The 15717-nt window shown below is 55.6% G+C and overlaps 6 protein-coding genes across 6 annotated transcripts; 2 read left to right on the forward strand and 4 right to left on the reverse strand.

The window, feature by feature from the left end:
- Window positions 1-234: 234 nt before the first annotated feature.
- Window positions 235-5135, reverse strand: C8A04DRAFT_31601 (uncharacterized protein; the record flags this gene model as incomplete). Its single annotated transcript, XM_062781806.1, has 3 exons — window positions 235-264; window positions 340-4859; window positions 5099-5135. 3 exons carry the CDS (start codon window positions 5133-5135, stop codon window positions 235-237), a joined length of 4587 nt encoding a protein of 1528 aa, XP_062634201.1.
- A 1024-nt stretch (window positions 5136-6159) lies between these two features.
- Window positions 6160-7003, reverse strand: C8A04DRAFT_31602 (Inositolphosphorylceramide synthase subunit Kei1-domain-containing protein; the record flags this gene model as incomplete). Its single annotated transcript, XM_062781807.1, has 2 exons — window positions 6160-6888; window positions 6956-7003. The coding sequence occupies 2 exons, from the start codon at window positions 7001-7003 to the stop codon at window positions 6160-6162; spliced, it is 777 nt and encodes a 258-aa protein (XP_062634202.1).
- Window positions 7004-8842: 1839 nt separating this feature from the next.
- On the reverse strand, window positions 8843-9166 carry C8A04DRAFT_14583 (uncharacterized protein; the record flags this gene model as incomplete). Its single annotated transcript, XM_062778157.1, has 1 exon — window positions 8843-9166. The coding sequence occupies one exon, from the start codon at window positions 9164-9166 to the stop codon at window positions 8843-8845; it is 324 nt and encodes a 107-aa protein (XP_062634203.1).
- A 2178-nt stretch (window positions 9167-11344) lies between these two features.
- On the forward strand, window positions 11345-12117 carry C8A04DRAFT_39567 (ribosomal protein L24e-domain-containing protein; the record flags this gene model as incomplete). Its single annotated transcript, XM_062784636.1, has 2 exons — window positions 11345-11420; window positions 11510-12117. The coding sequence occupies 2 exons, from the start codon at window positions 11345-11347 to the stop codon at window positions 12115-12117; spliced, it is 684 nt and encodes a 227-aa protein (XP_062634204.1).
- Window positions 12118-12813: 696 nt separating this feature from the next.
- On the reverse strand, window positions 12814-13747 carry C8A04DRAFT_31605 (ras family-domain-containing protein; the record flags this gene model as incomplete). Its single annotated transcript, XM_062781808.1, has 5 exons — window positions 12814-13148; window positions 13249-13378; window positions 13444-13532; window positions 13603-13628; window positions 13695-13747. 5 exons carry the CDS (start codon window positions 13745-13747, stop codon window positions 12814-12816), a joined length of 633 nt encoding a protein of 210 aa, XP_062634205.1.
- A 583-nt stretch (window positions 13748-14330) lies between these two features.
- C8A04DRAFT_14601 (ribosome biogenesis protein Nop53/GLTSCR2) lies at window positions 14331-15712 on the forward strand (the record flags this gene model as incomplete). The annotated part of the gene is made up of 2 exons (XM_062778162.1): window positions 14331-14482; window positions 14548-15712. The coding sequence occupies 2 exons, from the start codon at window positions 14331-14333 to the stop codon at window positions 15710-15712; spliced, it is 1317 nt and encodes a 438-aa protein (XP_062634206.1).
- Window positions 15713-15717: the final 5 nt, after the last annotated feature.

Below are 15717 nucleotides of genomic sequence, written 5' to 3' on the forward strand. Positions count from 1 at the left end.
ACGGTACCTTGTTATATGTATTGTATGATATGATGTATCGACAACGAAATAGCGGGTAACCAAAAACAACCTGGAAAATATGGAAACCATGCAAATAATCTTTTTTCAACGCCAAAGGCAATGATGGAACCGTCAAATTCGGTGTCCACATCCAGAGTCTCGAATGCACCCACCCGTGCAATTGGTTTACAAACTCTCGCATCACTGTCTCGCCTGATCGGTGGTCCTGACGGATTACTCTTCATCCGATTCCTCTTCGGCAACCTGCAGTGGGTTTTAGGTTAGCACTAGGAAAAACAAGTAGCTAAACACAGTAGCAAACCGTTAGAGACAACTTACCCCCTCATGGAAGTCCCGGCCCTCCGTGGTTGCCTTGATGATACCCGCACGGATGGTCCAGTCGCCGAACCGCTCGCTGTCGTTGCGCTCCTGCGCGTACCGCTTCAGCATGGGCTTCATGATGGCGAGGATCTCCTCCTCCTTGATGCTCGACCGGTACAGCTTGTTCAACCGCTGGCCGTGGTACCCGCCGCCGAGATACATGTTGTACGCGCCGTAGGCCTTACCCACGAAGGCCACCTCGGCCAGCCAAGGGCGAGCACACCCGTTGGGGCAACCTGTCATGCGCATGACAATCGAGTCCTGGCGCAGGCCGTTCTCCTCGAGACACCCTTCCAGCTTCGAGATGAGCACGGGCAGATACCGCTCCGACTCAGCCATGGCGAGACCGCAGGTTGGGAAGGCCACGCAGGCCGACGAGCTCAGGCGCAGCGCAGAGAATTGGACGTTGTCTAGCTTGTATTCGGCCATGAGCTTCTTGATGGCCGGCAGGTCCTCGTCGGCAACGTTGCTGAGGATCAAGTGTTGATTGGGGGTGAGCCGGAACTCGCCCTTATGCACCTTGGCGATCTCCCGGAGACCAGTCTTCATCCGGAACTCGACCGTGTCCTCGATGCGTCCGTTCTCGATGAAGAAGGTGAAGTGGTTGAGGCCGTGCTCGTCCTTGGTCCACCCAAACGTGTCGACGTTGCTGTCGAAGTGGAACGAACGCGCCGGCTCGAACTTTTGGCCCCATTGCTCCTCAACCTTGCCCCGGAACACGTCGACACCGAGGTCGTCGATCGTGTACTTGAGGCGGGCATGCTTGCGGTTCTTGCGGTCGCCAAAGTCGCGCTGCACCAGCATGACCTTCTCGCAGGCAATGTGCACGTCCTCGGCCTTGACAAAGCCAAGGTTCCGGCCGACCTGGGGATAGGTCTTCTTGTTGTTGTGCGTCGCACCCATACCACCACCGGCCAACAGGTTGAAGCCCTCGAGGTGACCGTCGCTACCCTTGATGGCGATGAGCCCAATATCATGGGCGTAGACATCGACGTCGTTGTGCGGCGGAATAGCGATCGAAATCTTGAACTTGCGGGGGAGGTAGGTCGGCCCATACATCGGCTCGAAGTCCTGCACTGCGTCTCCGGCGACCTGGGTCTTCTTGTCGTTGTCGTCGGTAAGCCAAATCTCATGGTATGCCGTCGTCGTGGGCAGCAAGTGGTCGCTGATCTTTTGAGAGCAGGCGAAGACCTCGCGATGGTACTTGGACTGCGCAGGAAGGGGGCTGCACATGACGTTCCGGTTGACATCACCGCAAGCGGCGATGGTGGTCATGAGCGCCCTGTTGATGGCCTGCATGGCCGGCTTCAGCTTGCCCTTGACTACACCGTGGAACTGGAAGGTTTGACGCGTGGTTAGCTTCATAGTCTCGTTGCCAAGCTCGTTGCTGATGTCGTCCATTTGTATCCACTGCTTTGGTGTCGACACACCGCCCGGCAGACGGCACCGTATCATGAAGGAGTAGGCGGGCTCCAGACCCTGGGCCTTGCGCTCGTCACGGAGGTCACGGTCGTCCTGCATGTACGTGCCGTGGAACTTGGTCAGCTGCTGGTTCGCGGCAGAGATGGCACCGGTCGATGTGTCCTTGAGTTCCTCGGCGATGGTACCACGCAAGTAGTTCGACTCGATCTTGATGTCCTCGTTGGTGATCGGAGGCGGCTCGTCCGGAAGCCCTTCAACGTTAGCCACTCCAAGGGCCTCCCACAACTTCGGCTCCCACTCCGCGTAGCCCGTCTGGTATCCGTCCGGATCTTGGTCATCGCCCAACCCGACTTCCGCGAGCCTTGTCGCGCCAAAGTTGCCCAGCACCCTGTCAAGGTCCTTGCCGGGCTTGTTATAGTACACCTTGTCCTCCTTCCGAGGCCAATAGTGGCTATCGCCAAGGGCAAAAACGGAGAACTTGACCGCCGCCAGGTCCAGCTCGGTGTTGTCCTTGATGGCGTCCCAGAATGGCTTGCCGTTCTGCGGGAACTCGCCCTGGCCAGCAGTCGACGTAAGGATGACAATGTTCTCCTCCGAAGGCAGGTCCTCGACTGGGTAGTCCTCCATGGCCAAGACAGTCGTCTTGAGACCGCGAGCCCTGCCCCTTGTACCGAGGCGCTTGGCCAGGGACTGAGCGTTGCCATTGTCCGAACCGAACAGGATCGTGAGCGGAGCGCCAAACAGCCCTTCAAGAAGCTGATTATACGCATCCTTAGCCTGCCGCTTTTGTTGCGCCCGGATCTCGGTTCCAAAGTCCTCCGAAAGGACACCGCCAAACTGCGGCTGACTCCTCATCATCTGCGTCAAGCGGTTGTCCCTGTCCAGGAACTCCTTGAGCTCCTTCTTGATGCGCTCGGAATCCAAAGAAAAGTTGGGCTCATTCTTCTTCTCGTTATCGGGGTTCCACCGGTACAGGGGCCAGTAGCCGAGGTCGACGGCCTTCTTCGTTTCCTGGAGGACAGTGAGGGGGGAATCGTGCTCGCCAAAGTAGGGGAGGTAGGCCAAGACGATCGAGGGCCCGTTGAACTTGTCGGCCTCGTCCATAGCCTGGAGAACCTGAGTGTACGAACTATAGACAGCGGTCGACGCAACATAGGCGTTGGCGAAGTTCATGGCGTAAAGACCGATATCCTTCTTTCTCCGGTTGGCATCGGCAGCGGCACGCTCCGAGTAAGGGGTTGAATCGATAATCAGGAGGTTGACGTTCTCACCCGATGCCAAGACGTGGTGAACACCTGAGTTACCCAGGTCGTATGACCAGGCATCGGACCCGACAAGCCACAAGGATTGCCTGTGGAAGAAGTGCTTGTTCTGGAGCAACGACCTGGACAACCTGGAATTGTCGATAAAGAGCTTTGAAAGGACATCTTCGGCGGCCGCGTCAGCCTTCTTGGGATCCTCAGCGTTGGCGACCCAGTGGGCCAAGGACCGCTTGGGGTTTTCGGTTAGGAACTGGCCGGAGCTCGCGGCGTTCTTGACTTCGCCCAGGAACTTCTTCCTCCGCTCCTTCCTGGCGAGCAGAGAACCAAAGCCAAATTCCGGGGTGGCGGAGATGGTGTTGGAGACACCGGCGTTATCCGACTCCAGGGAGTTGGCAATAAAAGCCCTGCTGCCGAACAGCTGGTCGAGGATCTTCGTATAGGCTGTCTCAAGCTTCGGCTTCTCAAGGCCGTACTCAGGTGCGTGTTCGGGAGCCTCACGTTCGCCAACCTCCAAGTTTTGAACCGGCTTGTCGGACCTGAGGTTCTGGAAGACACCACGGAGAGCTTGCTGCACGGTATCCTTGGAGATGTAGCCAAGCTGGTGGCCAACAATGGTGTCCACGCCGCCAGCAGCGCTCTTCACGGACGTGAGCACGTCGATAAGGACGGGGCCCCACTTGGTCGTCTTCCTTGAGACCTGCTCCAGGACGGCCACCTTCTTCACGGATTTGGGGATGGCCTCGAGCACTTTGGCGCCCAGCCAGGGGCGGTACAGCCGGGGGATAATCAATCCCGCGTTAGCAAAGGAATCGTCGGCCTGCGCTTGGGCGATGGCGTTGCTGAAAAGTGTGGCATCCGAACCAAAAAGGAACAAGCAACTCTCAGCCTTGGAGTCCCCTGTCCACTCAAACGCATGGTATTGCCGGCCCACGAGGTCATTAAGTTGAGTCCAGATGGAAGTGACGTATGTGTGGATATCTTCGGAGGACACAACGGGGACAGTGGGCTCGATGGTCGTCGCGGCTGACGGGACGGGTGGTGAGCTAGCGGCGCTCTGCTGACTGGACTTCACAGAGGACTGAGACGTGATAGTCGGCGTTGCCAGCGCGGCCTCGCCGGCTGGCACAGTGTTGGCACCAATCGCTCCCACGGCCAGGGGCTCAGGCTGATCCGAGACGAGCGCGGTGCGGCCATCGTCGGCGTAGATGTTTGACCCCTCGATAGGGGCGGACTGGAACCGCCGCACGTTGTCAAGGTTCAGAAGACCCCGGAGGACATCCGCGCTCGCGACATCGATGAGCTCGTCACTAGCACCAGAGGCGGGGTCGAAGAAGTGGATGACACCCTTGCCCGAGCGGAGGGCCAAGGCATGCGCCGTGACGGCGATGTCGTGGGCATCCTGCAACGACCACGACTGCAGGAAAGTCCATCCCGAGTTCCGGATCGAAGTGATCGCCGAGTAGTCGGGGAAGCTCTTAGGAGTGAGGGCTACATGAAGCACGACGGGGAAGTTCGCAAGTTTGTAGAGATGGGCGACCGAGGAGAGGAGGATGGAGGAGGTCGTGGTCACCGAGACCAGGCGGCCGGAGCGGATCGGGGTGAAGACCGACAGGAGGGGGTCGGTGTTATGCCTCACGGGCTGGATCTCGGGGACGGCATCGCTGGTTTTCGCGACCAAGCTCGGCGTCTTGCTCGCGGCGAGCTGCTTGAGGCGGCTCGAGAACTCCGACTCGGAGGCTAGCGAGGGTTGCACCGAAACAACGACGTCACTCGCAAGGTATGCAATTGCAGCGACTACAGGTTGAAATTGTTAGTTCCGGCTCAGACTAAGGTATCCAGGCTGCTTGCAAAAGACTTTCTCCCTCATGCATCACCCCAAACGGCCTTCCTCGTTCCCCAATGGCAGTAGCCATTGGCCGTTGGTGTGAAGCTCTTGACGGGCAAAAAGGACACCGATTGCGGGGCGGGTAACTTTTTTTTGCCCTTTTCCCCTTCCAACTTGGGGAATGGTGGGGGAGGGGCAGCGAACTCACCAGCCTCTTCGGGCGTCCTCAGCTTGACGTCCGCCATCGCTGAGCAGCTTCACGGGGTAGAATTGGGTACTGGGGAAGCGTGCAACATCACAGGGAAGCAACCGTGGTTTTGTAAAAACCCTCAAGGCCACTGACTCTCCATTCCTTTATGGGAGTGGAGGTCTAGGAGTCAGGTCGGAGGAACGCAATCACAGGCCCTATATCGGCCCCGCAGCACCGCCCAAATTTGTCGGGCAGGGGACACGCCGCGCGGGAGGTGAACGATTGCGTGATCGCTCTAGCGCCTCACATCCCGGGTTTTGCCCAGATCCCCAAGCCGGCCAGCGAATTGCGGGCGTGGGATTTCAACAGTGCTTTGTCATATGGACCTCGACAGCGCTCCATTGTTGGGCCCTGGGGGCTGGGTTTTACATCTTGGCCGGCGCTGCACTAACATGGCGCTGTGTGTTCCAAGGCAATCTTTGTTAGCAGCACACATCTGCCGACTTCGTCGCTTGCTCCGAGTTCCTGGCCCTGCAACTCCGAGTGCCTCACCCACGTTTTTTATATCCTCTCAAAGCTGCCGACCGACAGCCGCCGAGCCGCCGAGCCGTTCACGAAACTTTTGTTCTTGCCGTTGCTCCGCCGGGAATGGCGTCAGCGAGAGTATTTTTCTTGTCCCTGCACCTGAGACGAGGCAGAGGGCGGTGAAAAATTGCCAAGCTTCGAGAAGCAGTTTAGTGGAGATTTTCCCAGCCCATCCGTAAAGCTAGACAGACCCAACATCGCCATCGGGGGGCGCCGGAAAAGATACTGCCGCACCCTCTGTTTGTAATATTAGTGGATTGGTAAGTAGTCATCCAAGAGGCCTGTAATATGTATTCTTTGCACCATCTGTATCTCGTAGAGTCCCTCGCACTGCGCAAATCCGAAAACGCCGGCCATGCAAAATATAAACTCCCCATACGTCGTCTAACCGGGTGAAAGCAACGCACACCACGCACCACACACACCACGCACCACACACACCACGTGCTCCGTGGCGGTACCACAGCACGACCCCACCGCGGCATATCCCTAATTCAATCCCTCGTGCTCCTGAATTTGGAGTTGACCTGCCGTGTCCATTCCTCATCTTCCTTCTTGCCTCCTAACCAGTATCCCTTCCCAATCGAAACCATCGCCCGTCCAAGTCTCCCCCTCCAACCCTCTCCAAGCGGCGCGCCCACAGCAAACGGATCCGGCGACACATCCGCGACTTCCTTAGAATCGCTCATCTGTTCGTCCACAAAACGCAGCAGCACCATGCGCGCGTACGCTGTGATGACAAGCGTAAGGTAGATCCGGATGAGGGTGAGCGCCACAATGAGCACCATGCTGGCCGCGGTATCGTGCACGGTGGTCCCGGCCTTGACCTGCGCCTCCTGGCTCGGATCCAGCTGCACGTCTCCATTGCTGGGCGACGACACATCGTCCTCTGCGCCCGCCGGACCTTTGGTGTCATGCATCGACGCCAAGTACCATGTTGTCGCAAAGGCAGCCGTGTAGCCGGCGCTGACAAGTGTGTCGATGGCGTAGACCCACGCGAGCGCGAGGTTTTGGAGGGGGCTCCGTTGGCGGATGTGCGGGATGCAGACGGCAAGGGTTAGGAGCACAAAGATCGAGCCAAGGTAAGCTGTGATTTGGAGCGCTGAGAGCGAGTACCCCGTGAATAGCGTCAGGATACCGTAGATGCCGGTGGCTTTGTTGAAGAGAAGAGCGATGGAAATCAGTTCGGTGCCCGTCTGGAGGGACATGAACCCAAAGAAGGACTAATTGTCGCGTGACAAGCTGGTCAGCAATGAATCCGTTGGCGATTAGGGGCCAACGGCAACAAACCTTGGGTCTGGGCAGCCGGAGCCACGAGCTTAGTGATGATGCAGTCATCTTGTCGAATACCCCAGATCGCTTTCTCGGGGTCTTCAGTGTCGTTTCTTGTGGTCGCCTCGAGAGAGCCGAGTTGCGAGTTGGAGGTTCGCAAGCCTGGGAAGAAGGAACCTCGGAAAGGTGGGGCATTTGTCGGGCCTTGGCGGTCTCAATTCTTTTCCATTGGAAGCGCGGCCGGGGCCTCGGATGAGTCGGCACACGCCAAATTACGAATATGAGTTTCTCGTTCAGACAAACTATGGTAGTACACTTATCCTAGGCAAATTCAGGCGTCGCAGATTTCTCAAAAACCACGTCTCAATCCCTATGCACATGTAACTACTGATAGGAACAAGTGGTTCGTTTCGAATTCCTGACGTTGACCTGTGGCATTGAGCCTGTCCCGCCCTCAATCAGGCATGACAGACCCGACTTGAGCCAAGCAAGGTGTGCCAACCCTGGAAGGCAGTTTGTTTCTGCCCGCCCACCAACGACGTCAGCGAGGACCCCTTGGCCCTCCTCCCCCAAGGACTTCGTAAAGCGGCCGGAATCACCTACCAGAGACGATCATGAAACCCCCACTTAACTATCTTCGTCTTTCCCGTTTGACACCATCCGTTCGTTGATCTTTCACTTACCTGCAACATTAGCGAGAGATGTCACAATTGACACTCTTGGATATCCGTGATTAGCAATGTACACGGGTGAACCAAGGACAGCTGAGCTTCGAGGCTTCCTAGTATCCAACAACAGATAGTGGGTGTGCAATAGACATACAGTCAGAAGCAGGGAAACATAATGCAAATAAAAAAATAGAAAGGAAAAAAAAGAGAAAGGGGAAAAAGGCTACGGGATGATTAAATTATACTTGCCTTCCTTTGGGCAAGAAGAGATCCTGTTAAATACAGGATCGCTTTCACCTTTTAGAACAAATTTGGAGACGACAAGAAACCGTCCCCCATCCATTAGATTAGTCTTTAAACTTGCATTCGTCGGCGGAGTCGATGAGATACAATGCCCGAACCGCAATGCGCCTTTGAGAATTTATGCACGGCATGGCGATTATGATTTTGAGTTTCTTCGAATATTATACCGCGCTTCTCCTCCATTTGTCCACGGTATCATATGTATGGCCCTAGCATGACGCCGAATATGTTGTCTATCGAAGGTGTCCCTTGTGGCCCGACGGTTCGGTACCCTAACATGAAGATCGTGTCCCTCCGTTTTATAACAGCTTTATTCCTTTTCAATGACATTCGCCGGATCGTAGAGTAAACTACAGCACATTCACAATTATGAGGTGAGCAGAGGGGGGAAGCTGACCTCAGTCACCCGAGTTGACTTTCTATTCCGAATCCGTCAATGGGAATATTGAAACATGTTTCAACAACATTTGATACCTTTACATAGACATCTTTTGAAGTCAGGCCAAGGTTTGCGAGCCCAAATACATCTCACATTCGGACTGGCTCAAAGCGCTGTTAACGAGTCGGCATTTATTTGCGTGTCTGGTGATGGGATAAATGCATCCACCCCACAGCGCTGGTCATCCCAACAGCATATGCGTACATATGTGCGGCCCTCGCGGCTGGTTAGCGGGATGAAGCCCGACGACAGCGTAGCGATGAGAGCCAGTACGGAAATGCAATCCTTCCCCCCCTTCCCTGTCCATGAGACTATCGCCAGCTATGCACCAAAGTCCTCGGCATGCGTGGGGAGGCGGTTTATGTACAAGAGTGGTAAAGAAACCAAGGCCATTTCCATCCCAGATAAAACCCCTGTGGACGCCCGATGAGGCGTAAGAGATGAAGCGAAGGTGTGTTCCAGATTTGTGACATCATGCATGACGTGGTCATTCACCTAGTGTTGCTTGAGACCAATCCGCTCGAAGTTCCTCTCGATAGTCTTCGCCGTCCGTACGGCGGCCTTCTCCAGCGGAAGACGGTGTTCCATCCTCTGGACGGCACGCTCGATTGGGGGCGAGACGCGTTGGATGCTCCGCTCCGCCGGGGTACGGAACATGCTGATGTTGCGCTCCCAACGGGGAGCCCATTTGATGGTTTGCCGGCCAAGACGTTCCTCGGCACCAGGTGCCAACAGGTAGAAAGGGGCAAGGCCCGACACACCAGCGGCGCCCATGCACCAAACCTCAGTGCGGGTGGCGGCAGGAATACGGACAGGCATGTTGACGGTAGTGTGAAAGTTGGGTTGACTTTATTCTTGTAGTCGTCAAGTGCTAACTAGCCACCCCGAGAGTTAGTATTCGTTGATGGACTGATGAAGGATGTTGGCAAGATTGGGTAAAAGAGCGCGAGGAAAAAGGCCACTTGAGTCGGGTGGCAACGTGCGGGGTCCCTTACGAAGGGAGACCGTACTAAGGCAAAGAGTATATCGCTTACCTTTTCAAAACGAAAAGCTGCGATGGATGGCAGATCGTGTGTGTGTGTCGAGAGAGGATTGTAAGAGACTTGTACTTGTGTTCAAAGACTCTCGATAGAAGTAGGTTGTGCGTGTTGTGATTGTTGTGGTCTGAAAGATGTGGTAATGCTTAGTTGGAGAGAAGGTGTGTTGCACAAGAGAGGAGAAACCGAGGAAAGGGATGGGCGGCCCCTTTATTACTCCATGGGCATGAACAACTTGACACAAGATGGGCGCGCTGGGCTGGGGAGGACCACGTCGCTTGCCCAAAAGCCCAGCTGACAACCAACGGAGATGCAGTGGCGTGCCGTCCTTGGGACCCAAAACGGCCGTCCTTGCTCCCTTTGCTAGGGGGCGCCTCCCCCAGACCACGCCATCGAGCGAGGTGCGGAGCGGGGTAACCGTCGCCGCTATTAACCAGCGCCAATCATGGGTTAGATGAGACGTCACTGTGCACTCATGCCGGCTCTGTTTGCCAGTGAGCTTGGTCCTTGCCCTTGACTCAAATGACCTGGCGCCATGGCCACGTCCAGAGTAGGAAACGACCAGGGCGATTGTTGCTAGGCTGATTTGGTTCTCGACCGTCGTTCTGCTTGGTGGTGTCGAGATGCAACACGGCCCGCCGAGCCTCATCCCGCGTTTGGACAACAGAGGAACAACATACTGTCATTTGAACTCGATTTTTCGAGTTGATATTGAGTTTAACTCGAGATATGCTCATGGCCGTCGGCTAGCGTGCGAAGGCAGGGGTTGGTGGGCCCGGCCACGATGAAGCTCCACATTCCCCAGACTCCACCCCCGCGATGGAGTGGATCTGGTGGAGTGCAGCACCCGACACCAGAACGTCTTGTCTTGAGCCTGAGGACAACGGTCCGAGTCAACAAGACTCGGTTGAGATCTCCCTCCCGATGTATCAACAGAGTGTACATGTCTCTTCTAGTGCAGCGAGAGCGCCCCAGAATTCAAACCCATGTCCAGTGTATTGATTTGCCTTTGTCGAAACCTTCTGGTCGAAAGGCGACTGGACCTGAGCATGCGCCGCTCGACGTCGCACGCGAGCCCTTCGAACGGCAGGGGTTGTCAGCCCCAAACGCCATGATCGCGCCGAACCGCATGACCGTTGGTGGACAAGAAACATCGATGTTTGCAAAGTCTCAAGGAGTTTGACGGTGAGCCATCAAATCTTCGGCAGCGGGAGACCTTCCGGTTCATTCTGCTCCTCATTCAGCTTTGGGAACCCTGAGATCGCCATTGTTGACAGTTTCAATTCTTGGTCTCGTGAGTCGCCTCGCCTAACTTGGGTGATCCACACCGTTGACAGGGCCTCTGGTGGGTCCACGGTCTTGGCATCAGATCATGATGCAGGCCAGCGGGTTGGGTAGACGGAAGGACGGCAAGACCGTCCTTCTGAACCGACGTCAATTGAACCTCGAGCAGGATTCCAAAGATGGAATCGAATTTTCTAACGGAAAGGATGGCGTGGATATTTATTTAAATCCAGGGCATTCAATTCTCGTCGCGTGGGATATGCCTCGGGATAAAGAGTGCTTTGCGGAATTACGGCTCGCATGGGTCCCTAAAACTGAACGCACGAGCCGAAACATTGAATCAAATATCGACACCCTAAATCAGTCAAAACACTACCCGCCATATGTTGTTGAGCGATTGGATGAAAAGTCTAGACAGTCGAGTGCATCACATTTGGTCGAATTGATATTTGCGGATTCTACACGATAAACCCTAACCCTTGGCAATAGTCGATAAGACCGATAAGCGTGGGGTTTAGCTCCACTTCTTTTCCTGTCCGCAAAAGCGGTCAATTTTTTTTCCTGCGAGATCGAGGGCTGCATTCAACCCCTAGTTGAGGTTGTGTACTTCGACAAGACAGCCCGCCCTCTCGACAGCCCCCTCCTCCCTGTCGACAGCCGGCCACGAGACCCCACGATGCGTGTTGAAAATTGTTTCTTCTGCGGGCGGCCCGCATGGCCCAGCAAGGGAATCACCTTTATGAGAAATGATGGTACGTCTTTCGCTCCCGGACGAGGCAACACCAATGGAAGAAAAGGGTTAAGGGAGAAGACTAACGTTCCAATTTTTTCTTGTTTGCAGGGAAATCATTTCGCTTCTGTCGGTCCAAGTGCCACAAGAACTTCAAGATGAAGCGCAACCCACGCAAACTCAAGTGGACCAAGGCGTACCGCAAGAACGCAGGCAAGGAGATGGTGGTCGACAGCACGCTCCAGTTTGCGGCGCGGCGCAACGTGCCGGTGCGCTACGACCGCGAGCTCTTCGCCAAGACACTCAAGGTGATGGAACGTATCTCCGAGATCCGTTCACGTCGCGAGCGCATCTTCTACAAGAAGCGCATGGCCGGAAAGCGCGCTCGCGAGGTCGCCGCCGCCCGCAAGCTTGTCGCCGACAACGAACACTTGCTGCCCCGCCTGCGCGGCAGCGAGAAGCGCCGTCTTGCCGAACTGGCTGCCGAACAAGGGGTCGACGTGGAGGAACTCGAGCGCGAGGAGTTGGCCTCGTCGCTGCGCGGCAGCAAGAAGACCAAGGCATTTGGTGGGGAGGTGCGCCGCCTGCGGGTGCGGACGGACGGCGGGGTGGAGGAGATTACCGAGGCCATGGCCGGGCATATGCATGGGGGTATGGGCGACGAGGACGAGGGAGATGAAGACGATGACGACGACGACGACGATATGGACACCGACTGATCGGCGGTTTGCTGTTGTTGATGATACCCGCGGCGGAGCTACTTACCGCGCATCCATACATCCGTTCATTTGCTCATCGATTCATCTTTTTTTCGGCTAAAGCGGTTGTCGACACGCCTGACGCGGCCGTGAGGAAGAAGCGACAGCGGCCTCGTACCGAAGGGTCGCCCTCCGCTTCAAAGGGATCTGCAGAGCCTTCAGGCCTACATCCATCCATCAGCTCGTTGGGCATATGTCCACTTCCGCGAGATGCATACCTCAATAGACACCATCGGTTGGGGAAATGGCGAAATCGGCGTTCATGGGAGGCTAGTAAAAAGATGGTTTTCTCTTTAATCCTATAGCCAGAAAGTTAGTATATTCAAACTAAAACCGGGGGGTGTGAACACAGAATCACACGGGTTGGTCGGAATTGCCAGCATGATTCATTGTCCAAGGCAAAGCGAAAGGACCCTTCCAAGGGCGGCCTGGCCTCATAAAATAGATATAATGCCAAACACAGTGCGGGTATGGAGTACATATTATTAGATTGATTTCATGTAACGCTGATGCAAACGCACCCCCCAGGCTACGAGCCTCCATCCAACTCCACGTGGTCCATTCTCCTGACTTTGTCATGCAACTCAATTCATTCGTTATGCCCGCTTTCTTTCCCTCTATTCCTCCACTCTCCCCCACACCCCCTTAACCCGCCGTTTAACAAGCACATCCCTCCTGCTGAGTCTGGTTGGAAGGCGTCGTAACGTCAATCATCTGGTTCGACGCCTGGGCCGCAGCATCGGTACCCTCCATGCCGGGAAGGGCCTGGGCTATCCTTTTGAAGAGGTTCTTGACGTTATGGCCAAGCTTGGCGCTCGTCTCAACGAACATAAGTTGATTGCGCGAGGCCTCCTCCTCGCCCTGCTGCGTCGTGACCTCTCGCTTGTCGTTAAGATCCGTCTTGTTGCCCACTAGCACGATAATCACATCGTTACCCCGCTCCGCGCGCACATCGTCGATCCATTTCCGTGTGTTCTCGAATGATTTTGCGTCTGAGGTAAGTTAAGGCGATTCGGAAGCGGGCCATTGGTTAGCGTATGATTTCTCCAGGAACAGGAAACTTTGCGCAGCGGGAAAGCAAGGAACACGCACTTGAGATGTCGTATACCACTACCGCCACGCTCGAGTCCCGGATGTAGGACGGGATCAAGCTCCTGAATCGTTCCTGCCCGGCTGTATCCCAGAGTTGTAACCGCACTGTCCTGTCTTCAAGATACATCGTCTGTCGTGGCAATGAGTTAACAAGCTATGAGCGAGGGCTAGTTGCAGAAGGCGTCGTTGACTTGCCTTGGAGAGGAAGTCGATGCCGATAGTGGCCTGGTACATGTTGTCGAACGAGTCATACATGAAGCGGGTGATGAGCGATGTCTTGCCAACTGTTGGTTCCATCGATGTTTAGCAAATATCGTCTCTAATCGGCTGGGACGTTGCCGTGCAATCGCATACCGCTCTGTTCTCCAAGGAAAACTAGCCTATGTCCGGAGGGTTAGAGGACACAGGGTTACAGTTATGGGTATATTCGGGCGGGAGGTTTTTACTTGAACTTCTTCAGCGGGTTGTTGTAGGACCCGCCAGCTCCTGCTTGCGCCATGATGTGCGGTGTTGAGGCGAGGGAAGATTGGGTTGCGTGGTGTTGGAGCGCGGCGATGCGAAGGAGGGGTTCGGCAAAGACGACGGCGTCGTGTTGAATGTATTGGCGGTACTGTAAGGCTTCGTAGTACTACGCGGGTTGAATATAATCCTATTGAGGCCAAAACTTGAGCTCTCGTATGAGCTGGCGCAAAGAATGCAAGACGACGCGGCTTCGTTGATTCGGCAAAACGATGTGCTGAGGCGTCAAGGCTGGCGGCACCTGGCAGCAATCCAGCCCAGCTCGCATGCCCCAAGAAAAGGGGGGCGCTGCAAGTGTCGCTCCCGCTTTCACCCTTGCCGAGTTCGCCAGCTGGCAGAACCCAGCAAGGATTCTCAGCTTGCCGGGGCGAGGCTATCTTATCGGCCGTTATCCTGCCCCCTGGTCCGCCGAAATTTTGAGTGAAACCCCACTATTCAGTTCGCAGCTCTTGAATCAGGAATCAAACCGGGCAACTTCAATTCAAGGAAGCGATCGTGTACCGCGGACGGGAAACGGCTACACAACACCCTGCTCCCACATAACCACATAATCAATCGTGACGATGCCGGTCTTACGCCCTCTTTCGGGCAACCCAGATGCCCCTCAACAGTACAAACAACCGTCAAGGAAGGGCAAGAAAGCGTGGCGCAAGAACGTCGACATTTCCGAGATCCAGCACGGTCTCGAGGAGCTCAACGACCAGATAATAAAGGGGTACGTAGTATTGTGCTTTGCGCAAACTCACACTTCCGGCGACTGCTGCTGACGACGATAAACAGTGGTGTTATTGCTGAAAAAGAGTCGGCCGATCTTTTCACTGTCGATGTCACGGGCGACTCCGCGATTCCAAAACGGTTTTCAAAGCACATCAGCAAGGGGTTGAAGGCAGATGAGATCATTGCACAACGCTCGGCGGTCCCGGCTGTGCCGATGCGCAAGCGGGCAGGGGACAAGACAACAGATGGACTGCTTCCGGTGAAACGGCAGCGGAATACCTATGTCACGCATAAGGAACTCGCGAGGATAAAAAAGGTCGCCGATGGACACCATGACTCAACAGTCGCAGTGGTGGATGCTGAGTATGACATGTGGGCCGAGCCCAAGGAGGAGCCCAAGACGGACGACCAGCAGTTCCTCCCCACAGTCGAAAAGGTCAATAAGCCCAAGACGCTTAACGAAAAGCCCATCTCTCTCGCCGCTAGCGGGAAAGCGATACCCGCGGTACCCAAGCCAAGAGGCGGACACAGCTACAACCCGGCTTTCAACGACTATCAAGACCAGCTAATCCTAGAGAGTGAGAAGGCCGTAGAGGAGGAACGCAAGCGGCTCGAGGCCCTTGAGGCAGAGCGCATCAAGAAAGAGGCGGCGGCTCGGTCGGCAGCGGAGGCAGAAGCGGCTGAGGCCCGGGCAGATCTTTCAGAGTGGGAAGACGATTCGGCGTGGGAAGGGTTCGAGAGTGCGGGCGAGGAGCTGAGCGTCAAGGCCAAGCGACCACGGCGCAAGACGCAAGCGGAGCGCAACAAGATCAAACGACGCAAGGAGGAAGAACGTAAGGCCAAGCATGAGGCGGCCATGAAGCGCAAACGGGCACAGGAGGAGCAAATCAAGCAGATCGCGCTCGAGGTGGCAGAAAAGGAGCGGCAAATGGCGCTGGAAAAGATCGAGATGAGCGATGCGAGCGACGATAATGACGATAACGAGGTTGAACTGCGGCGAAAGCAGTTGGGCAAGTTTAAGCTGCCCGAGAAGGATCTGGAGCTGGTGTTGCCCGATGAGCTACAGGATTCCCTTCGGCTGCTCAAGCCCGAGGGCAATTTACTCAAGGATCGCTACCGCAGCATGTTGGTTCGCGGGAAGATGGAGAGTCGGAGGAAGATTCCGTTCCGGAAACAGGCGAAGACCAAGGTTACGGAGAAGTGGACATACAAGGATTTCTCGTTGTAATCGAC

This window comes from Dichotomopilus funicola, assembly GCF_033296635.1.
Source record: "Dichotomopilus funicola strain CBS 141.50 unplaced genomic scaffold C8A04scaffold_69, whole genome shotgun sequence".
Lineage (NCBI taxonomy): Eukaryota > Fungi > Ascomycota > Sordariomycetes > Sordariales > Chaetomiaceae > Dichotomopilus > Dichotomopilus funicola.